Raw genomic sequence first — 24,351 nt, 5'->3', positions numbered from 1 at the left:
GCGAGCCGGACTCTACCTTTCTACCAACTTTCTTATAAATTTATTTATTTATTTATTTTTGACACTTGTAAAGCGCTACTTATACCCTTAGGCGTCAAGGCGCTGAAAACCATTATTGAAGAAGTGGGAGAGAAGAATAAACAGGATGACAGTTGAGCAAGGTTAATGAGAGAACAGCCAGGTTTTCAGAAGTTTACGAAACTGAAACAGCGTGGCACTTCGTCTGATATTGAGAGGCAAGGTGTTCCAAAGTCTGGGGGCCGCCACCAGAAAGCGACGGTCTCCCCAGGACACTGTTTTGGTGCGTGGAACAGACAGTTGATTAAGAGTGGCTGAGCGTAAAGCTCTTGTCGGTGTGTAAAGTTGAAGTTTGTCTCTCAAAAAATGTGGTCCTCGATTATTAACTGATTTAAAGACTATACAGAGAGCCTTGAAGTGGATCCTTTTTTGTACAGTCAGCCAGTGAAGGTCTTTTATGTTTTGGGAAATAGGTTCGAACTTTGTTTTGCCGGTAATGAGACGGGCTGCTGCATTCTGTATAGTTTGAAGTTTTGTGGTGACTCGAGATTGCGCATTGAGAAATAAACCGTTACAATAATCCAGGGATGAGAGGACAAGAGCCGAGACCAGTGTCTTGATCGCAGATTCGGGTAGAAAAGGACGAATTTTGCGAATCATTTTAAGTTTTAGGTGCGCTGTGGATGCTGTCTTATTGGCGTGATCCATGAAATTCAGTCCATCATCGAAGATAACCCCCAGATTCCTGACCTTCGAGGTCGGTGTGGGAGGGGTACCAAAGGTCTCTGGCCACCAACTGGTGGACCAGGCTGGGGACAATGGACCGAAAATAAGCACCTCAGTTTTCTCTGAGTTTAGCTTTAAGCAGTTGGTTTCCATCCAGTCTCCTATGTCTAGGAGCCCTTTCTTAAATTTTTCAGCTACTTGCTCTCCGTCACCCTTGATCGCCAACACTAGTTGGGTGTCGTCGGCGTACGAGGTAAGGCTCATCCCATGAGCTTTGATGGTCTTAGCTAGGTCCGACACATAGATGTTAAAAAGTGTCGGACTAAGGGAAGAGCCTTGAGGGACACCACAAGGGGCGGAGAGTTGTGCTGATTGAAAGGGTCCTAGGATGACCGCCTGCGTTCTATTGGCAAGGAAGGAGGCTATTAAGTTTTTGGCAGAGTGACAAATGCCAAATCCTTGGACACGGTCGACCAAGATGTTGTGGTCGACCGTGTCAAAAGCCGCTGATAGGTCTAGCAGCACCAATATGGCAGTGCCACCTTGGTCCCTAATCTCCCTGATGTCATCCGCGGCTTTAATCAGGGCGGTCTCGGTCCCGTGAAATTTTCGGAACCCAAACTGCGTATCGTCCAGGAGCTGGTGAACCTCGATGAACTCAGAGATCTGAGTGTTCATGATCTTTTCAATGGTCTTAGCAATGAACGGTAAGCTGGCAATTGGTCGGTAATTTTTCAGCTCATTTTTATCGAGCGAAGGTTTTTTTAACAGCGGCTTTAATAGCGTGTTTTTGAGCGAATTAGGGTATTGGCCTGACCGCAGTATCAGATTGCAGACCTGTGTGAGAGCCGGTAGGATAACTTCTAAAGCTGGTCTGAGGCAAGGGTCGAGAGGTGAACCTGATTTAATGGTCAGAAGTGTGTTTTTTATTTGTTCCTGGGTAACTGGTTGAAAGCACGGAAAGACATTAGCTAAAGAGGAGGTGACGGAAGATGTGGCGACCGGAAGTGATTTGGAAGAAAATCCATTCAGCCGTTCGAGCTGTAGCCGTGTCTAAACGTCCTATGGAAAATAACATGGGGAAAACACGTTTTGGGACCCCCTTTTATCTCAGCACCCATTTGACGAATCCCCCCCAAACTTTCAGGGAAGGAGCGGAGCGGAGCAGCCATCTTCTTTGAGAAATTCGCAAAGATTCGTCCACCGGCGCCAAAGTTATTCTCAATAGAATGTTGCGGATTTCCTATGGAAACTAGGTCCTAACAACTGTCATTGGGCTATAGTTGGGCTACATCTGGCTGATATTTGGGCTACATTTGGGCTCTTTTGTCTCTGGTGGCCATCTTGGGAGACTGCATATCAGAATTTTTTTAATGAAATATAAGAGGATTTGAGAAGTCACTCAAAATGTGCCCTAATTTTTCTTTCTTCAGCACTAATCATAATTTCTATGGCAAAATGAACCCCCTCATTTTGTTCCTTTGCAAATTAAATGTTTTAAGTGTTAACACTTTATTCCAATCAAGATGACTTCAGGTGTGCCATACTTTTGTCATAAGTAAGACTGTTAGCACTCTAGTTGTTCTTTAGAACACTCTGGGACTTTCTGTCACTGAGCAATAGTTGGGCTACATCTGGCTGATATTTGGGCTACATTTGTTTTTTTTTGTCTCTGGTGGCCATCTTTGGGCTACATTGGGCTACATTGGGCTACATTTGGGATCTAACATATATATATAGCCCAATGTAGAACAATATATATTTTTTCAAAGTTAATTTTCTCAGCAACTACTGAACAGATTTACACCATTCAAAGAAAAGCGTAATCTGCGAGCCGGACTCTACCTTTCTACCAAATTTCTTATAAATCCATTCAGCCGTTCGAGCTGTAGCCGTGTGTAAACGTCCTATGGAAAATAACATGGGAAAACACGTTTTGGGACCCCCCTTTTATCTCAGCCCCCACTTGACGAATCCCCCCCAAACTTTCAGGGAAGGAGCGGAGCAGAGCAGGCCATCTTCTTTGAGAAATTCGCAAAGATTCGTCCACCGGCGCCAAAGTTATTCTCAATAGAATGTCGCGGATTTCCTATGGAAACTAGGTCCTAACTATAACTACCTACTGGCAACCGCCAGTAGGTAATATATATATATATATATATATATATATATATATATATATATATATATATATATATATATATATATATATATATATATATATATATATATATATATATATATATATATATATATATATATATATATATATATATATTTTTTTTTTTTTGTATGAGAGCAAGGAGCTTCAGTTGTGCACATACCTACTCTGAAATTCTAAATGAACAATTACAATAGGGAGCATAACTATGCAGCTTTCAGGATGGTTAATGCAGGGCCTTCATAAGCACCAGGGAAGGGGTAGCTGTGGCTCTTTGCTCCTAATGGAGATAACACTTAATGGCAGCCTGCACTTATGTGACATCTATTTATATAGTAAAAAGCAGTCCTAACCTCTTCCTGCTTGACACACCTAATGATGCTACAGTACTATGTAGCAACAATACTTTGGGCCTCATTACGATGGCCGTCGGTCAGACCGCCACCCACCATTGTGTCAAGCAGGAACTGTCCAACAATGAGTCGGTGGTCCTGCCTGGCCAAACAGGACACACCCCCTTTTTCTACTGTGGCTTGTACTGCAGCCCAGAGTAAGTGCCGTGTCACAAGCCGCAGTAGGAAAAGGCACTTTGTGCACATCCTTGCACCATGGTGCGTGGCACGGGGTGCCTGGATGTGTGTGGGGGCACTACATGTGCCCCCCCCCGGCAACCAAGCAGTGGTCCACCGGCGACAGGGACTCTGCTTGGGACCCTAAAGTCCCTAAACATCTGCTTATTAATTGAGGTGGGACCGCCATGAACAGGCAGTCGGAGAGGGATATTCTAATCCCTTCGGCTGTGCCTGCGCTGGCACCAGCTCGATTGTAGGGTTAGGAATCCGACCACTGTCCTGACGGGATCTATGATCCTGCCGGAGGCGGTGGTTTTTCCTTCGACATTATCACTCCATTTGCCTGCATCGTAATATGGTAGTCGGTCTGATGCCCTGGATGTCGGGTGGACCGCCACTGATGGCGTGTCTGAGGTGTCCGCCTGACATCATAATGAGGGCCTTAGTTTCTTTTTCCAGAGCATACTTGCTTCCTTAATTATGTGTTGCAACTTAGATGGCAATCGAATAAAGGCACCAAATCTTTTTTGGCCCTGGCCCCACAAAAGCTTTTGACAGTCCTGGGTGAATGGTTTGGTTATTTACAGACCTAATCTACTGTAATATACAGAGCATTACCAGGAAGTATAGGGTTTATTACAATGTGGCTCTCAGCGTTGTAAACAATTTGGTAATTTGCAGATCTTCATCTGAGAGTACATGGTCTTTATAACAGCACTGCATGGGCAAATAAATGCAGCTCTTGCTCTGGGGAATGCTTTGACTGTTGTCAGACCTAAGATGATATAATACATAGCTTGTTCCCAGGCTTCATAGGGGTATAACAATGCAGCTTTCGGGCAGAGAGCATGCTTTGGTTAATTTCAGACCTATCCCACAATGACGTAATTTCTAGATTCTTTGCATGTATTTGTTTATAACCATGCAGCTCTCAAGGTGTGAAACATTTTGGGCCCCACTACGAAAGTCCGCCCGCCACCGTAATAGAAAATTGGACCGACCGCAAGAGGTGCGACAGTCCCACGAAGCCAATTAGGATGCACCTGACACACTGGCGGGCGCATTCTTGCCTTTTAACATTGCGGCGGGCAGTGCTGTCAACAGCACCCGCTGCAATGTTAAAGAGGCATGTTGTGCATTACAATGCACAACGTGACAGGCACCATGCAGTGCCTGCCACCTTGTGTATGGCAATGTAGGGGGGTACCATAGGTACCCCAAGTGCAGCCCACTCCCCCGGGGGCCCATAATTGGCCCTCAATGCAATTTCTGCCAGCCTTGAAAGGCCATGAAAAATGCACATCCTAATATGGATGGCAGTGCCTGCACGGCACTGCCACAATATTGTGCCCCAGATCCGCATGGCAGGCAATCATAACGATCATAACTATTGCCTGCCAGCGGAAAAGCGGCGGACAGTCTTTCCATCCGCCACGGTACCCCCCACCATACTAATATGGCTGGGGGTAAATCAGGTACAGATGGCGGCCGGATCGCCACCGATCGGCCCGCCATTATAATAATGAGACAATATGTAGGGTGTTAATCTAAGCTACAGCACATATCCTATTTCCATGCATTTTTAGAAGTATAATCAGGGTGGTGAGTGCTTTCTGGATAGCCTGATGTTTTTTACAATGTAGGCTTGTGTTGAAGAAAAAGAATACCATTTATGTAGATAGAAGGATTCTGTGGTGAAGAAAGAATCCAAAATATCAGGTATTAATTACAGCAATACATTTTTAAAGGTTATGTTTTTTCATCCTCACACTTAATTTGAAATGTTAAACATGTTCTCTTCACCTTTGATGTTTTATATGAGGAATACTGATTTCCTAATTGTGATTATCTCCGATCTTCCTGCTTTCATGTCCTCTTCTGTCCATGGACGACGTTCACCACCAGGAATTAAATAATCTGGAATTGTTCACCTCAACATCTTTTAGATACTGGCAACTTAATCTAACTTATCTAACTTATTGACTTCTAAAGACCTCAATGGCTTTAATCTAGATAGCTCCAAATGCTACAACTTCTAGGCTCATTTCCTTTGTTTTTTATTGTTCTAGACCCATTTTGTTTTAGGTGGCATCTGCATTACTACATATTGATCGTTAGAGAGGACATTTATGTGGCCTTTTTGCAGTCCTAAAGTTGGAATGCAAATGGGTTCAAGGTGTACTTACCAGAGTGGGTTGATTTCCTTACAGGCAAAATGGGGGTTTGTTTTTGCTTCTTAGATACTTCGCTAGCTTTCACTGTCTTGGGAGGATCCCTAGTTGGAGTCTTGCGTGTCCGGCTCCCAGTGCTTGCCTTCTTAGCAGGAGTTCTTACCTTCGCCCTCTTTGCAGGGTTTTCTGCTTCTTGTCCCCTGTGAGGGCTTCCTTCTTTGGTCTTACTAGAATTGCTTCTCCCTTTTAGCGTGCTAGAAAGGCTCTCATTTCTGGCCTTCTTGTCTGTGTTTCCAGGCTCTGACTTCTTTGAGTGGATTGCATCCTTTGTTGTCCTGGAAGAACTTTTGCCTCTTGTTGCCTTCTGTTTATGTCCTGCAAATGACAAAAAATACACAATGGTCAGTTTTTGACAGACATATGGCTTTGACTTAGAAGACGTCATGCACCTCAATAAGAGATAATAAGATCCATTCCAAGTCAGAATCATTATTGTCCCCAGTTAGGGGCCAATTCTATGTTGGATGGACCTAAGTCCGTCCGACATCGGGTCGGAGCTGGAACCAACCGACCTGCTGTTGTCGGTTACAGCCCTGGTAGTACGATGCAACCCATGGGGGCCCTGCTGGGGGCTCCCAGAGACAGCTTCCAACTGCCTTTCCATGCTGGACAGACCGGCACGAAAATGCAGTGAAAAGCTGCCATCGTACTCCCTCGGTCGCACAGAGGCGACCGGGGGAGTACTGGAGGATTTCCGGACTGCAGACAGGCTCTCCAAGCCTGTCATCCGTAATCCGGAAATCCGAGTCGGATTGCTTCCCGACCGAGCCCATCGGAATGGCTTGGTCGGGAAGGAACCTGACCGGGACTGACCGATTCGGTCGGAAGGGCTCCGAACATGGTTCGGAGCCCTTCTGGCTTAAATCGGAATCGGCCCCTTAGTTTTGAACCTCTTAGTTTCCCAAGCCCCTCGTAGCCTTATTGCTGTGCACAAACCCTGGGACTCAGAACAAAGTAGTTGATGATGGAGAGGCCTTGTTGAGAAGAATGTTGTCCCAGATCCTGACCACTTCTCCAACAAAGAGTAGTCTGTTGCTTTACATTCAGCTTAAAGGGAGTGCCATACAGCTTATACCTTCCTGGTAAACCTGTGCATTTTTTGGACAACATAAACATCAGGATTGTGCCAGACTGACTGTGTGCACACACTCAGGATATGTTGACCTATAGTCCTGCTAGCTCACAGTGCACCGTCTGTTCCCCTAACGTTACAGGGTAACCAATGTGTGTGCAACCTCAGAACATGACAACTCTGATCCACCAAAGAAATTGTGGTAACAGATCTAGAACCCTTGCGTTTGGTTACTCATGCAACCAAAAGAATTACACAAGATATACTCAGCAAGGTGTTTCAACATTTATTGAAGCATTACGATGCTTGTATAAAATGTGTGTACTGCGATAATCAGTAGAATGCAACAGAACATCATAATTGGCATTATGAAAATAGTGAAAAAGATTAACAATTCCGCCATTGTGCTATGACAGGAATATATGCTTGTGTACTCCTACCTAGAGATTCCTAAACTAGTTTGCCTAGGGTGGGTGATCTTCCAAATCCCTGTCAGGTGGTCTAACTCCCCATTACCTGAGGGTAAGTGTCATCAGGCTGTCCAGCTTGGTCATAAGTTTGACATGCATCTTCGCAGGGGTAAACAGGAATTAGCTGGCCTAGAATCCCGTCACGCAGCAACCTCCCGGTGTTAGTGAAATGCTCCTCTAACAAGGAAATAATTCTCTATATATAATAACTACACGCATGCTGCAATGCCAAACGCCAGTCAGGCCGCTATTGTTTATCCTATTGTGATAGCTGTCGCCTACTGGACAACACTAAGCAATACCATTTGCAAAATTAACTTTATCCCTAGTACAGAATGTTCAAGGTGTCGTAATAGCGTGCCTACGAAGTGGAAATGTAAGCAATACTGTTGCATAGATTATTATCCTGCACAAACACACACACAAATGTATGTCAAAAGTCACTGTGTAAGTAAGAAGACAACTTAAGGAACATGAGCATGTAAAATGTACTATTTTTTAAAATGTTATATAGAGCGAACTGGACTCGAAGATATATGGTATCAGAGCGCTTCACATGAGCACCAGTTTCGTTACACAAGGACACATTCATTTTTTTTAGGCACGGGGAGATTAAGTGATTTCCCCAGAATCACAGGATGTTGAACGTCATTGCCGAGACTCGAACCGGGTTCCCCAGCTTCGAGGTCGACCGCTCTAACCATAAGGCAACAGCCTCTACCCTACGATTCCCACTCAGTCTGTGCCACAGTAGGGAAAGAGTTGGACACCGTAGGGGTAAAATTTACTATTCCCACTCCAGTCTGTTCCACAGGAGGGAAAGCATTTGACACTGAAGGGGTAACCTTTACTATGCCCACTCTAATCTTCAAACAGTAGAAAAAGGGTTGGACACCGGAGGAGAAAAGTTTACTATTCCCACTCTAGTCTGTGCAACAGTAGGGAAAGTGTTGGACTCCGGAGGGATGACGTTTACTATTCCCACTTCAGTCTGTGCAACAGTAGGGAAAGCGTTAGACACCTAGGGGAAAAATGTTCTGTTCTCAATCCAGTCTGTGCAACGGTAAAACAGGCGTAAGACCTCAGAGGGGTAAAATCTACTATTCCCACTCCAGTCTATGGAAAAGTAAGAAAAGTGTTGGGACACCAGAGTAGTAAAATTTACCATTCCCACTCCAGTTTGTGCAACAGTAAAGAAAGCATTGAACTCCAGAAGGTTAACATTTACTATTCCCACTCCACTCTGTGCAGCAGTAGAGAGAGTAGTTCACTTCAAACAAATAAAATATTTTAACAAGTCTGTTAATTAACCAAAAATATAAAATTCTTAAAATAAAAGTTATATGTCAACATTTAAAAAAAATGATTAAACAATACATAATTCTTACAATTTGTAATAATTAATATGAATAAAAAAAATATTAATTTAATTAAAATGCCTCGCTATATTCTCAACAACATAGCAGCCAACTATAAAAATGTAATTGAAATAAAAAAGTACAACACAACTAACATATTAAGTAATAAATAAAACGATTATTAATAAATAAATACATAATTTTTAATGTATTAATGCTTAAAAAAATGTCCCACCCTATTCTCCTACCAACACAACAAAAAAACCTAATATATAACATAAAAAATAATTGATAAATTATTTGAAAAATGATGAATACATTATTTATTTCAATAAAAGTTACTAATTAATTAGTACTTAACTTACCACCCTATTCCACTATAAACTAAACAACCCACAGCTTACACATAACTTAAACATTTCATAATTACACAATTTACATAATTATGTATCAATAATAAATTATAAATACATTATTTCTTAATTAACTTCCCACTCTGTACCCCTAAAAAACCCAACAACCCACACCATATTATTTACACAATTTACATAATTCATTATCAATGAAATCATTAATATGCATAACAAATTATTGGTTAACTATAATGAATTAACTTCACACCCTTTCCACTTGCAACCCCAACAACCTGCACCTAAAATATAACAAACAATTATCAATTAAATTATTAATATTAATTACAAATTAAATAATAATTACTAATAATTATTTAACTTAACCTCCCACCCTGTAACACTACAAACCTCCCAACCCGGTATGGAACTATAGCACAAGTTACTACTTGTGTAACGATATATCTGTAAGAGACATTAGTTAGTGATAGATTCCTTACCTTAGAATATCCCCAGGCGTCAGACTGGATCCGGAAAGTTTTGCGTATGAGTACCCTTGCGCGTCGGTAGGTGTCGTCTGCGGCTCCGCGTCCCTCATCGGCATCGTGGGCGCCGTGATGACGTCGTCGGAGTACTTAGACTCCACCTCCGCGTGCTGACGTCAGTTCTTAGACACAGCTTTTCCGCAGCAGAAGCGCAGAGCCATGCCAAAAACCAACACTGGTGCCATGAAACTAGGGCCCTGAAAGGGGATGACCTTAACCCTAGATATTGGTTCGCAGAACGGGGAGGATGGGTGGGTCGGTAAGGAATCTATCCCTAACTAATGTCTCTTACAGATATATCTTTACACAAGTAGTAACTTGTGCATCTGAAAGAGACACGTTAGTGATAGATTCCTTACCTTAGAATAGATACCCCAGCAATACCAACCCCGTGGTGGTGGGTCTGCGTACCAATAATCACACCAGAAAGTCCTGGAGGACGGAACGGCCAAAGTAGCCATCCCTCCGGACTTGCAGCGAGGCCCACGTAGCCGCCTGGCAAATGTCCTGCAAGGGCACACCTCGGGCCCAAGGCAGTTGTAGTGGCTGTGGCCCGAGTGGAATGAGCCCTCAGCCCAACAGGGGATTCCTTCTTAGCCAAGGAGTAACACGCCTGGATGCACAAGATGATCCACTGGGAGATGGTCCGCTTGTGCACCGCTTTCCCTTTCTTAGCGCCCGCGTATCCAACAAAGAGTTGATCATCCACCCGGAACTGTTGTGTGCGATTCAAATAAAATGAGAGCGCACGTTTTGGGTCCAGACGGTGGAGCCTCTCTTCCTCTCTCGAGGGGTGCGGAGCGGAAAGAAGGTGGGCAAAGTGATGGATTGCCCAATGTGGAAGGCCGTTACTACCTTGGGTAGAAAGGAGGGCCTTGTTCGTAAAACAACCTTGTCCGGATGGACTGAAAGGAAAGGAGGCTTACAAGACAGAGCCTAGAGCTCACTCACTCTCCTGGCAGAGGTGACGGCTACCAGGAAGGCAGACTTCAAAGAAAGAAGGCGAAGAGGACAGTTGTGAAGGGGCTCAACAGGAGCACACATCAGAAACGTAAGAACCAGGTTCAAGTCCCACTGAGGGATCACGAAGGGAACAGGAGGGAACGTATGAGTGATGCCCTTCAGGAATCGATTAACGATAGGGGACTTGAACAAAGAAGGTTGGTCAGGCAGCCTCAGAAAGGCTGAAAGAGCTGAGAGATAGCCCTTGACCGTGCCCAGAGCAGAGCCCTGCTGGGCAAGAGAGAGAATACAGTGGAGAACCTCAGAAAGGGGGGCATTAAGGGTATCCACAGCCTTTGCTGTGCACCATGCCACAAATCTATTCCACCTGCAGGCGTATACCGACTTTGTGGAGGGACGCCTGGCTGCCAGAATGATGTTACAGACTTCAGGAGGCAAGTCAAATGGCCGCAACTGTCGCCGCTCAATCTCCAAGTATGGAGGTGGAGACTGGACAGGTTCGGGTGGAGGACCGTCCCCTGCTGCTGTGACAGAAGGACCTCCTGAAGAGGCAGAGGAACCGGGGGATCGACTGACATACTGAGTAGCTCGGGATACCAGTACCTTCGTGCCCAGTCCGGAGCCACAAGGATGACTTGTGCCCGGTCGCGCTTGATCTTCTTCAGCACTCTGGGCAGAAGTGGTATAGGCGGAAAGGAGTACAACAGACCGCAACTCCACTCGCGACGAAAAGCGTCTCTGAGAGTGTGCCGCCTTAGAAATTCCAACGCGCAGAACTGATGACATCGCGCGTTCTCTTCGGTGGCGAATAGATCTAACCAAGGCTCTCCCCACTGCAGAAAGAGACCTTGCGCCACGTCCGAGTTCAGACGCCATTCGTGATCCATCATGCACCTGCGGCTGAGTTTGTCCGCCCTGGCGTTCAGAGAACCAGCCAGGTGTTGAACCATCAAAGACGCGCCCTGATGTTCCAGCCATTGCCAGAGGCGCAGAGCCTCCTGGCAGAGGGTCCACGACCCCACCCCGCCCTGTTTGTTGCAGTACTACATGGCGGTGGTGTTGTCCGTGAACACTTGCACTACACTCCCTCGGACAGACGGGAGGAATGTCTTCAGTGCTGGACGAATCGCCCGCAGCTCCAAAAGGTTGATATGGAGCCGGGACTCCGTCGGAGACCAGAGGCCTCTGATCTCTGCCTCTCCCATGTGGCCTCCCCAGCCCTGGAGGGACGCGTCCGTCACAACTACGTGCTCCGGTTGGGGAAGGGAGAGGGATCTGCCGTTGACCCAATCGCGGTCCGTGAGCCACCACTGCAGCTGTCTTGCAGTGCCCTCCGAGATCAGGACATGGTCAGACAGGTTGCCCTGATGCTGGGTCCACTGAATCTTCAGGTCCCACTGCAAATCCCGCATCCGCCACGCTGCGTGATGCACCATAAGGATGCAGGAGGCCATCAGCCCCAGAAGCCGCAGCGTCAACCTGACCGAAACCCGGGATAAAGGCCGGAAGATTGGAATCAGAGCCTGTATATCCCAAATCCGCTGTTCGGGCGGGTAAACCCGAAACTGCGCCGAGTCGAGAAACGCTCCGATGAAAAGGAGCTTCTGAGAGGGACACAGGTGCGACTTCGGCAAATTGATGGAAAATCCCAGCTGGTGCAGGAGATCCACCGTAGTCTGGAGGTGGCTGACGACTGTCTGGGGCGAGCACGCCTTCAACAACCAGTCGTCGAGGTAGGGGAAGAATGAGACCCCCAACCTGCGCAGATGAGCTGCGACCACCGTCATCACCTTTGTGAACACCCGTGGGGCGCTGGTAAGGCCGAAGGGGAGCACGGTAAACTGAAAGTGCTCGTGGCCTACCGTGAACCGCAGGTAAAGCCGGTGGGCCGGCAGGACGGGGATATGGAAATACGCGTCCTGCAAGTCCAACGCTACCATCCAGTCTCCTGGGTCTAGGGCAGCTAAGACCTGAGCCAGAGTCAGCATTTTGAACTTCTCCTTCCGGAGGAAGCCGTTGACGTTCCTCAGATCCAAGATAGGGCGTAGGCCCCCTTTGCCCTTCTTGGGTACCAGAAAGTAGTGGAAGTAGCAACCACGTCCTACTTCTGGCCCAGGAACGCACTCGATGGCCCCCTTGGCCAAGAGGGCTGAAACGTCCTCCTGCAGGAGCCGCAAGTGATACCCCGATACGCGGTGGTGTTGCGGTGGCATGGCTTGAGGGGTCATCTCGAAGGGGAGGGAGTAGCCCCTCCGGACGATCTGCAGCACCCACCTGTCCGAAGTGACAGTGCGCCAGTGAGAGTGGTGATGGCGAACCCTGCCTCCCACTGGCGTCACATGGGCCGAAAAGCACGGACTAGGAGGGTTTAGAGGTGGATGCTGCGGTGGAATGTGTGGACTGACTCCGCCTGTTTCCCCGACCGCCTCCGCGGCGGTTCCCACGGCCGCCGCCGCGCTGGACGACAGTCTGCGGCGAGTGGCAGGCGGCACGTGTGGGGACGCCCCTTCCCTGGCCACGAAAGGAGCGAAAGGCACCCGTTTGCTGGCGCGGGGCAGAGAGGCCCAAGGACTGGCCGTAGTTCTGGAGTCCTTAAAGCGCTCAAGCGCGTGGTCTGCCTTGTCGCCAAAGAGGCGACGGCCATCGAACGGCATGTCCATCAGAGTGTTCTGGACATCTGCCGAAAAATTGGCGGATCTCAGCCAGGCGTGGCGTCTCACCGCCACTGTCGTAGCCATCGCTCTGCCTAACAAATCGGTGGTATCCAGCCCACACCTGATGGAATACTTGGCTGCATCTAGGCCCTCCACAAGGGCTTGGCCGAGTTTGGCCCGTACCTCCAACGGGCACTCTGGCAGCACTTCCGCCACCGTCTCCCACAGAGAATGGGTGTAGCGGCCCAAGAGGCATGCAGTGTTGGAAGACCGCAGTCCCAAACTAAGGGAGGAGAATATCTTCTTTCCATAATTCTCATACCTCTTGGATTTCCTGTCCGGCGGGGCCGTCGGGAATGCGGTCTGGGAATTAGAGGCCTGGATGACCAGACTCTCGGGGGTGGGGTGGGAGGACAGGAAACATGGGTCGCCCGGAGCCGGGCGGAAGCGTCTGGCCACGTCCCTATCTACGGGCGAACCTGTAGCGGGCCTGGACCAAGTGCCCAAAAGAACATCGGTCAAGGCCTCATTAAAGGGCAGCAGAGGCTCAGCCGAGCATGACTGCGGTTTAAGGACCTCTGTGAGGAGGTTAGTCCTCACGGCCGCGAGGCCTTGGCAGCCCTCGTCAACACCACACCATAGGTAGCCCCCTCCTCCGAAGCCACGGTAGGAGGAGAGACAAATCCAGTGTCCGGAGAGGTGTCCAGGCCACTGGCCTCCCCAAGGTCTCCTGCCCAGTCCGCATGAGACTGACACTCCTTGGCCAGAGGGTCCTTAGACCCCTCCCAATCCTCCTCATCACCCATCTCCTGAGATTCAGGGTTGTAATTGAATGAGGTCGGTTCATAGAAGTAAAAATCTCCAAACGCCGTCCCGACGTCGGAACCGAAGCAAAGGAGGTATCGGGGGCGGCGCCGCCCGAAGACGGCGCTGGAGGTGACACCAGACGGACCGGCGCCGGGGGGGTCGTAAGGTCCACCGGTGACGATCCAGAGCCCGAGGAAGGCCCAGCGGCGTCCTGCGGCGCAGGGCCAGAAGGCGCCGGCGGCGCCGGTGCCGCTGTTCCCTGCGGCGCCGGGCCCGAGGGCACTGGCGGTGTCGGGATCGTGGGGCCCTGCTGCACCGGGCACTGCGGCGCCGGCGGCATCGGGGCCGAAGCACCCGACGGCGTCGAGGTCGGAGCCCCGGACCCGCTAGGGCCCCCAGACGGGTCCGCTGGGCCCGAAGGCACCGCGGAGCCCGTCGGAGGAGAAAGGGACCTCATAGCCATGAGGAAGCGCTCAATCTCCTCCGGCGTCGCGTTCAGCCCAGGGACCGGAGGGTATGGGGCGGGACGCGATGCCCGCGACTCCGGAGGAGCCGCGTGGGCGGTGTCACCCGAACCCCCGGCCGCGTCGCGGGAGCGTCGGGGGGAGTCAGAAGAGCGATGATGCCTCTTAGACTTCTTGTGTTTCTTACCTGACGACTTGGACCCGGAGGAGTGGTGCCGACTCCTGGAGCTGTGATGGCTCCATCCCCGCGACCTGTCCCTCGACCTCCCGTGGGACTGGGACCGGGATCTCACTCGGCGCGGGGCCGACTGCCAGAGTTCAAGCCGCCTGCGGGACCGCTCCCGCCTGGCTTTCCTCGAAAGGGCCCGACAGTCGGGGCAGGCCTCGTCGTCGTGGTTGATGCCTAGACACGTCAGGCACAGGCGGTGAGGATCCGTGACCAACATGGTGCGGTCACAATCGTCACAATGCTTGAAACCAGGCATCCCTACGGCACCGATCGGAGTCGCAAGACTTCGAGAAGGATCAAAGTGATCTCAAAAAAGTTAGTCAAAAATTTACTGGGTTACTGCTTTTTCCAGATCTGCGCTGGCTGGCGCGGAAAAAAGAAGAACTGACGTCAGCACGCGGAGGCGGCTTCTAAGTACTCCGACGACGTCATCACGGCGCCCACGACGCCAACGACGGACGCTGAGCCGCAGACGACGCCTACCGACGCGCAAGGGTACTGCTACGCAAAACTTTCCGGATCCAGTCTGACGCCTGGGGATATTCTAAGGTAAGGAATCTATCACTAACGTGTCTCTTTCAGATAATTACACTTAACAATTACATAACATTTAAAAATAACTAACAATTACAAACTATACTTAAAAACATTAACAATTATACAAACAATTTTTAACATATACAATTAAAATATAAACGAAAATACATAAAGATAATTAAAAAAAGATATTTTTTAAAACTATATTTTTGTAAATGACATTAACAACACAGATATTTTTAACAAGGATACCACTTGCCTTATACAATTGATAAAGTAAGATATTTACTCTAAACTATTGGCTTTGCCAGTGCTTTTCTCTTTTGCTACCGTTTTTTTAATTAGTTTTACTGTTGCAAGAAGGCACTTTGATGTGCACCTTGTAAAGGAAAAGCAATGCTAATTTATAACAAAATTAACATAACACAGTGGTTGGGCGGGGTTGAATCTAGCAGGTGAACTGCTATATCCCACTGGAAAGAACAAATCAATCAAAGTAATATATTCCAAACAAATATATTGAAGAGCCACTCTGTGTGGAGACAACAAGCTCTGTAATCATAAGTCACAGGCAATTAATATTACATTAACAATACAATAGACAATAGTGCAGATGGCACAGTGCACATACTAGTGACTGTGAGGATATAACTACACAAAACATTCCAAGTTGTCTAAAGTCCATCATGGCTTTAGATCTCCATTTAGACAACACAATGTGTGTCATCGACATTTGAACCCTTGTGTCAATCTGTGGATCTCATCAGGACAGATGCGTCTGTCTATACGTCTTGTGTTCATTAACACTGGTGCACACTAACAACAAATGCATTCGTTCCACCAGCTCGTCTCTAGGTTGTCTAAGGGTCTTGATATCTTGATATCTGCCTGGGAAGCAGAGGTTGCAAGCCTCAGATCAAATCCAACTTATAGAAAGGGCCATATTTTACTACAGTCACATTCCAATAGCAGCGAACACTTGTCCTTGCACCAAGCTCCAAAGGAAGCCCAATGCTTATTATATGCTTTCAGGGTGAAAGCTGTGCTTCAAGAATTGTAGAGCAACGGCTAGGTGCCGGTAGCCCTTTTTTGTATAGTAGTGCTTTCACTCCCTTGCCAATTGCCTTAGTCTCTGGCACCCAGAGGGGAGTAAGACTGATAATTGTAGTAGACAAGGAACTATCAAGAAAATCAGCTTCTGATAGGATTAGTATGTGGCATAGATGAACCACCAGAAATATCAGAAACTCCCCCTCTCAAGCTCTGTCAAGACTCTAGGAGTAAGAGAGACAGACAGGGATGTTTACAGGAGAAATTCTGTTGATGGGTGAATCCAGGTATCATTGCCATAGGACCCCACATCTTGAAATTTAGAAATCCAACACAGGTGTCTTGAACCAAACGCACAACCCTGAACAACTGGCTGGATCTGGCCAAAATGCTTGCGCGGTTGGACAGGCCCTGTTCGGTTGTTCAGCTTGTCCAACTGAGCACTATCCACATCTCTGACATGGGTAACTAAAGACATAGCATCTCTGCTTGGAACAAACTTCCATAGTCTCAGACAAGAATTGTGAACCAAGCAGTTTGTTCAAATACCCTTTTACCACCATCTTGCCAACATAAACCCTGCTCCCTAGTGCCGCTCTAATGAAGCAAAGTTTTTGAGTACTAACAGAACTATAGACAGCTACATTCAATGAAGATGCTTCCTAAAGTTCCACTGAATAGATGGAAAAAGAAATCAAGGGCAGTTTTCCTAGCGTATTCCTCAGTTTAGGCCTGAAGCATCCGTCATTACAATAAGGAAGGGAGGAAGAAGAAAATACATTAACCGGTCATGAGGATCCAACCATTGAAGCACCAATTGGTGAAATATGGATTGTCAATTGCATCTCCTCTTCGAAATGCTGATGTTGTAAAGTGTATCTCACTGAGAAGCGCAAATGCAGCCTACCAAAGGTACAACGTTTATCATCTCTGCCTGAAAGAGAAGAACAAAAGAATGCATCATGTACATGGGCCACTTTTCTTATACCCCAATGACTTTGGTGCTTACCTAGTTCGCTGATGCCAGTCTGGCCTATTAAAAATTGACAACAATAATGTCTCAGCTTGTCTCTCCAATCTTCCAGTAGGAAGCCGGTAGCAAGTTTGCACTAATGTTTATCCTGAAACCGACTCCTAAAAACTTTAAAGCCTGCATCATAGTCATGAGAGATCTCTACCGATAAGGACCCCATGGACATGAATTGCAGCATTATCTTAGGTGGATGGTAACCTTTTGCTGCGTTAAACACCTACCAAAGGGATGAAGGCGAATCACCATGAGGGCCTTTTGATTGATCCTACTAAGATTGACCTAAGTAATAACTAGCACGGTAGATCCAAAAATATGAATAAATCACTGAATTTCCTATTGCCAGCTTGAGCATCTGGTAGACAAATTTAGCTACACGTCAAGAATATCTAGTTTCTTTATTTCTCTAATTTCTTCTTGAGTCAATTTTCATATTACATGGAGCTGTAAGTACTGTCACCATACAAAAGGCTGACCATCCAGTTGATGATCAGCCCTTAGTTCATGTGAAATCACAAGTGATTCACAACCCTTTCTTTTATTGCTCTACAGGCTGGCATACAACTCTATGACCAGATCACTCTTGATTCTTTTTATTTTGGGTTGTTAGAGTCAATAAAAAAACATATATTTCTGTCCCAAAATGGTCTATCTTTCTGGGTAGATTTGGAGAATCTTTCGGGAGTGTTTTCTGAAGAATGTGTAAATAGTAACAAGACCCTCCAGATGTGGAGTAGCACATTTCTGACTAACATTTATTCAAACAAAACCACTTTCAGGCCCATTGCTATTATAAAGGTCTATTAGGAGCAGGTCCAAATTAACTAGTTGTGGAGTGGAATCAGGGGATCTGCTGCATACAAATGTAGGGTTTTATTCACTCCTATATCTCAAAAAACATTTTCAATATGGTAGACAATCTCGCCCCCTTAGCGGTGAAACACATTTAGTATGGAGTAGCTTTTGTGTGAGGGGCCTCCTTGTACATTCATTATTACTCCAAAATGCTTTATCAGACAAGACACCACGTTTTTGGAGCTTGGATGGGGCAGTAAGTCCTCTGTATGGATAGGAATCTGCATTGCAACCGTGCTGTTGTGAATTTGGAACCATAATAAATGGTCCATATACATTGCTATCATTCCTATTCTAGAGGAGTTCTGTTCATCAATAACAGGTCTACTTTCCATTTATTTAGAGAGGGAGTTAGGAAGTCTTGTATCTTGGGGGAAAGGTACATGTAATGTGATCTTGTTTCTCTAACTTGCCAAGAAGGATTGGCAGGCGTGTCTCATATAGGCAGTCATTCCCATAAGCAAAAATACGTTTTAAAAATTATTGGAACATTAGTGGGGTTATTTACAGAGGATATGCATGGGCGCTACCTGGTGACGCAAAGCATTGGGTTGATTTGCTCAGCATTATATTGTGAGCGCAGTATAAAACTGTGCAGTTCCACTCAAAAGGGCCATATGTATCATTCAAAATTGCGATTGCAAACGCCGAAATTCGCAGAATTTCGGCGTTTGTGATCGCAATTAGGCTTAATGGTATGTATAAAAGAAAAACGACTTCACAAAATAGGGAATCGCAAAATTTGCGATTCCTTATTTTGCGCATGCATTTAAGAAATCGCAATTTGCGATTTCTTAAATGGAATGTATGAGGCACCCAAGTTATGCAAATATGGCATAAGGAATCGCAAAAACCACCAACTACATGTTGGTGGTTGTTTGCGATAGTATTACGGTTGTTTTTCTGTCTCATTCTATGCTTACAGTATTTTTTATTGTTAAAAATCTGAAATAAACTAAACTATGATTTGATTTGAAACCACTTGTAGGTTTGACATAGATTTGAGTGGAGCCTATCAGGTACGTAGGAGCAAGTTGAAGACCTTGTGGAGGTGGGCAGCGGGTTGTCTCAAGAGGTGGACTCACCTCAATACAGTAAAGTTTTGGATTAAAATGATGATGCCTTGGGGGTCAGCTTTCTGTGTCCACAACATTCACTCAGTATTTTTAAGTTTTAGAACTTATACACACCCGAGATGGTTCCCTTGTTTCCCAACACTTTGGGGGCTGCCTTTCCATGCTTGGCAACAGTCCTGCTTCCTGTCCGGTGACGAGGGCTTTGATGAGTCAACCTTCTCCCTTTTGCAACTGCAAAATAAGAAATACCTCATGAATATAACACACAGAGAAGCACTGAATCACACCTACACTGTGCATGTTGGCTTATTGAGCAAAAGGCAAGTGTGAGACAACTGTGTTTCATCATTGTCCACAGAGGAGAGGAGAGAACACAACCACACCTCCCACAATGTTGCATGCAGGCCCTTTACCTGCATGGAGACACACGGGTGGTGCCGTGCCCTCCACATTTCAGTCTCTCACTCTTGCAACCAATAGCAACATGGAAAGAAACGAATGGAGGCCTGACTAGACACTGAGTCGCTGTGGAGAACAGAAGTGAGGATTGCTGCGGAAACTGCTATACTAAGGGTACAACAAGCTCCCTTCTGTCCCCCACAGTGACCCAGTATGTTTTGGTGCCAGGACATCCCAGCAAGCGAGACTCCCCAACACACGCTTTATGTTGGTGAGTTTCCATGGTGAGATTGGCCCTTCACCGGCCCTTCCTCTCCCTGCATTCTGTATATTGCTCTTTTGTTTGTCAAACTTCCATTCTGCAGTTTCCACTACTTGCTTTCTTTTTCTAATATTTTTATTTACAGGGGGTTCCCCCTGTGCCCTTTTATGTTTGTTTCCTTTTTTGGGGGTGTTACGTCACCCCTCCCCAACCCACTCACCACTTTTTTCTTATTCTACATCCGCTTGACCCTTGTCTTCTCATCCTGCAGTGATTATCCAGTGGCGTGCTGGACATGCAAGCAAGGCTACATTCCTCACATCCCCATATCGCAATCTTCCTTAACCACTTTCCATATCTCATTCACCACATGCCCTTCCTCTGATCTCTCATCTAGCTACCTTACACAATGCTGATGTCCAACATTTTTCTCCTCCTTAATCCCTATAGCCACACACAATGTTCTCATCCACCCTTATTTTCCCCTAACGCATCACCCACTCTCCTTAAATCCAACCATTCAATATTCTCTAGCACTTTTTCTCCGTATTGCCATTTTACATTCTCCATGACTCCCCCGCCCCAAACCCTCGTGACTGCATAGCGTTGTTTTACACCCTTCAGCCCTGCCTTCCATGTTGTCCTCATTTCACCATTTCTCATTTTCCACTACTCCCTCTCGATATCCCAGGGGCGTAACACAGGCTCCTGCAGACCCTGTGGTGCGGGGGGCCCCCATGCTCCAGGGGGCCCCTCAGCAAAGCACATCGGCAGAGAGCTCCTGATAGAGTCCGGAGGGGGGGCCTCCACGTACCTTGCAGGGGGGCCACTGCCATATCCTATGCCTCATTCTCGCTAAGAAATTGGGTTATTAGTTGTGAAGAATGTAAGTCCTTCCCAAGTGATAATTCTGCTATTTACTTTTTATTGGGAACCAAGTATCCCATTGTAGCACTTGAATCTCTCAGGCTAACGAAGTACAGCAGTCGAAGGTCTGATTGGGGGAAGTGGTGTCGGCCAGTAACCCCAGAACGCTGGTACACAACAACACTCAATAAATTATTGTCCAGCTGGTGTTTTTTCTTTTGAAAAAGAAAAACTCTTTTATTACACACACACTACTAAACACTTCACATTAAATTACAAATGAATAAAATCCGGTGATGGAAAGTTTTATGGTGACACCCTCTTGTTATGTTACTCCCCTAGTGGGTACTGATCCCGTAACCGCAAAACCCCGCACCTATACTAGATGCAACATCATAACATAAGAGAGTGCTATTATCAATAAGGTAGGCCTACTGGCTTCGTGAGGGTGTTACCACATCAGTAAAAGCAGTCATGTAATGTAACTCAACAGTGAAATACCATTGAAGTGAATTGGATATATACACCAATATTCACTCGCATTCATTTTACTATAAAATTGTACATTGTATAACATTAACTTTCAACAATAAAGTATTGAATTGAACAATGCAACATAAGTAATGTGTTCAGAGTATTTTTCTTTTACTTTTATAAGACAACTACTACTGCAATCATAGGACCAACCACAAAAGGTTGTTGCACTCTAGACTTCAAAAGCAAAAACTCAGGCTCATAGAAAGTTTTGGAAAGTAACACAACTTCTCCTGTTGCAGGAGTACAACCCTATAGGAGACATAGGGCTAGGTTTCAAAAACATTTTTGGGAGGGTGAGGGTGCTGCTGCACTTCCTGCAGCCCCCAAACTACTTGAAAAACAAAGATGGCAGTGCTCCTGCCCAAACTGGGGATACCACTGATCACAATAGGCAAATTAGGAGCCTAGCACAGGGGCTTATATGTGCCCTCATGCAGAAACAGGTAATATTTAATCTGCGGCTTCGACCACTCTTTGTTTACTTTGTGGCTTTCCTTTGTGTTCTCATATTGGGCCATATGTATCAACACATTTCCCCATAGACACAGAATGGGCAAAACCCTTTGACACATCTGGCCCATTGTGTCCATGTGGCATCACAAAGCATTTTTCATTTCGAACCATTTGTAGCCTCTGCCCCTCTAAGTGGGAACCTGGGGTGGGCCTTTTGCAGGGGCAGCGCAGGAAACCCTCACGCTGACCAGCTGACTCCCTGCTCACTCCAATACGTCTTTTGGTGCTAGCGAGGGAGCCAGAAAGAGATTTCTCCTGCCTGCATCCTTGTTGTGCATCCTGCTCCACTCAGACAAAGGCACGGGAACTACGCACGACACACCTTCGGGGGGGAGGGAGCGCATTGTCCCCCTTTCCTGTATCTTCTTTGTTCCAGGGATGGGTCCCTCAGCATTATTGTGTTGGGCTCTTGAAGGCGGAGTCCCCAGGGTCAAAGTTGGCTTGGAGAGTGGGCCCCTACACACACGCCATCTGCCTATCAAAAATGTAATTATGTTGCTTTTCCAACACCCCCCCCCACCGAATGTCTGACAAAATATCGAAATCAAAAATATCGAAATACAAAAATATCGGAACAAAAATATCGAAGTCAAAAATATCGGAATCCTATCCCTAACAAGGTAAGTACAAAAATATCGAAAAAATAATATCGTAGTACAAAAATATCGAAATTAAAAATATCGTTTTTTTAAATGTATTAATAAAAATGTAAAAATAATTATAAAATACATATAATGTTACAAATATTAAATAAAAATATTAAAACATAATTAAAAAATTAAAACTAATACATATACATTTAAAATAAATTAAAAACTTAATAATTTAATGTAATTTTATATTTTTTAATTTCATTTAATTGATTTAATTTAAATTTATTTTATTTTTATCCTGTACGACTGTACCCCAAAAACCCAAAACTGACCCTGAACCCTAAAAATACCCCTTTACCCAAAAACTGAAAACTGACCCTGAACCCTAAAAATACCCCTTTACCCAAAAACTGAAAACTGACCCTAAACCCTAAAAATACCCCTTTACCCAAAAACTGAAAACTGACCCTGAACCCTAAAAATACCCCTTTACCCAAAAACTAAAAACTGACCCTAAACCCTAAAAATACCCCTTTACCCAAAAACTGAAAACTGACCCTGAACCCTAAAAATACCCCTTTACCCATGAACTGAAAACTGACCCTGAACCCTAAAAATAACCCTTTACCCAAAAACTGAAAACTGACCCTGAACCCTAAAAATACCCCTTTACCCATGAACTGAAAACTGACCCTGAACCCTAAAAATACCCCTGTATCCATGAACTGAAAACTGACCCTGAACCCTAAAAATACCCCTGTACCCAAAATTAATTAATATTATTTAATTACCAATTAATTATTAATTAACAATAACAATAAAGTAAATATATTAGCACATTTGCTGTAAATAATTTAATTTAATAATTCATATTATTTTGCCCAATTAATTAATTAAGAATAACAATAAATTATATATAAAAAATTACTATAATTAATGTAATAAAATAATTAATAATAATTAATTACCAACTAATTAATAATTATAAATATGTAAAAAATTATAATAATTAATTAACTAATTAATAGAAATTAAGTACCAATTAATTATTAATTAAAATATGTACAAACATAGATCAATTAATTAATTATTATTAAATTACTTCCCACCCTATTCCCCTATAAACCCATAACCCGCTACAGAACATATTTATCAATTAATCAATTAATTAAAAATAATTAAAAATTAATTCTCAATTAATTAATTAATAATTCCTACTAATTAATAATGAATTTAACATAATTAAATTACTTCCCACCCTATTCCCCTATAAACCCACAACCCGCTACAGTAGTAAAAGACAATATTTAATTAAATTACATTAAAAATAAATAATAAAACATAATAAATACAATATAATATGCACTAAATGTATTTAAAAATTGATATTAGTAACATCAAAGTTATTAATTTCGATATTGTTAACATCGATATTTACAACTTCGATATTACTGATATCATACCAATATCGATATTTAGACTGTCGATATTACTTACCTTCGATATTTGTGTATATCGATATTTAAACTTCGATATTTTGGTATATCGATATTTAAAACTCGATATTTTGTCTGTGTACCCCCCCACCCTCCCCCCACCCACTGGGGCTGGATCTCCCTGAGAGAATGCTAAGGTCTGGCTGTTAAGTGCCACACGCTTTGTTCTTTGCTTGTGAACCTAGGGGACAAGGCTGTTTCCTAGGGGCTAGATGTAGGTAAATCAGATTTACCGATTCATAAATACCAAATTTTACCGATTCGGTATCCATGAATCGGTAAATCTGATGTGGGTAATTATTCGGTAACAAATACCGAATTGGCAGGATTCGGCATTTACCGATTCAGTAATTACCAATCGGTATTTGCCATTAATTCCTATGGGCCTTGAAGCCCATAGGAATCAATGGCAAATACCGATTCGGTAATTACTGAATCAGTAAAAATACCGAATTGCCAAGGGGGACAGAGTGTCACTTTGACACCCTGTTGCACCCCTGTTTCTGGCTTGTGTGC

At 45.1% G+C, this 24,351-nt stretch overlaps 1 protein-coding gene across 1 annotated transcript in view; it reads right to left on the bottom strand.

Annotated features, from left to right (window-relative positions):
* The window catches only part of LOC147678425 (uncharacterized), a 66,011-nt gene extending 45,346 nt beyond the window's left edge, over nucleotides 1-20,665 (bottom strand). Inside the window, exons 1-3 of the mRNA XM_086945626.1 lie at nucleotides 20,644-20,665; nucleotides 19,283-19,399; nucleotides 5,664-6,023 (exon numbers count right to left, since the gene is read on the bottom strand). Coding sequence (XP_086801752.1) covers nucleotides 5,664-6,023; nucleotides 19,283-19,399; nucleotides 20,644-20,665 — 499 coding nt within the window. The remainder of the gene's footprint in view (nucleotides 1-5,663; nucleotides 6,024-19,282; nucleotides 19,400-20,643) is intronic.
* Nucleotides 20,666-24,351: the final 3,686 nt, after the last annotated feature.

Source organism: Lissotriton vulgaris, chromosome 12 (genome assembly GCF_964263255.1).
Source record: "Lissotriton vulgaris chromosome 12, aLisVul1.2, whole genome shotgun sequence".
Lineage (NCBI taxonomy): Eukaryota > Metazoa > Chordata > Amphibia > Caudata > Salamandridae > Lissotriton > Lissotriton vulgaris.
The sequence above is the reverse complement of the archived record's forward strand: the minus strand, read 5'-3'. Positions and strand labels throughout refer to the sequence as shown.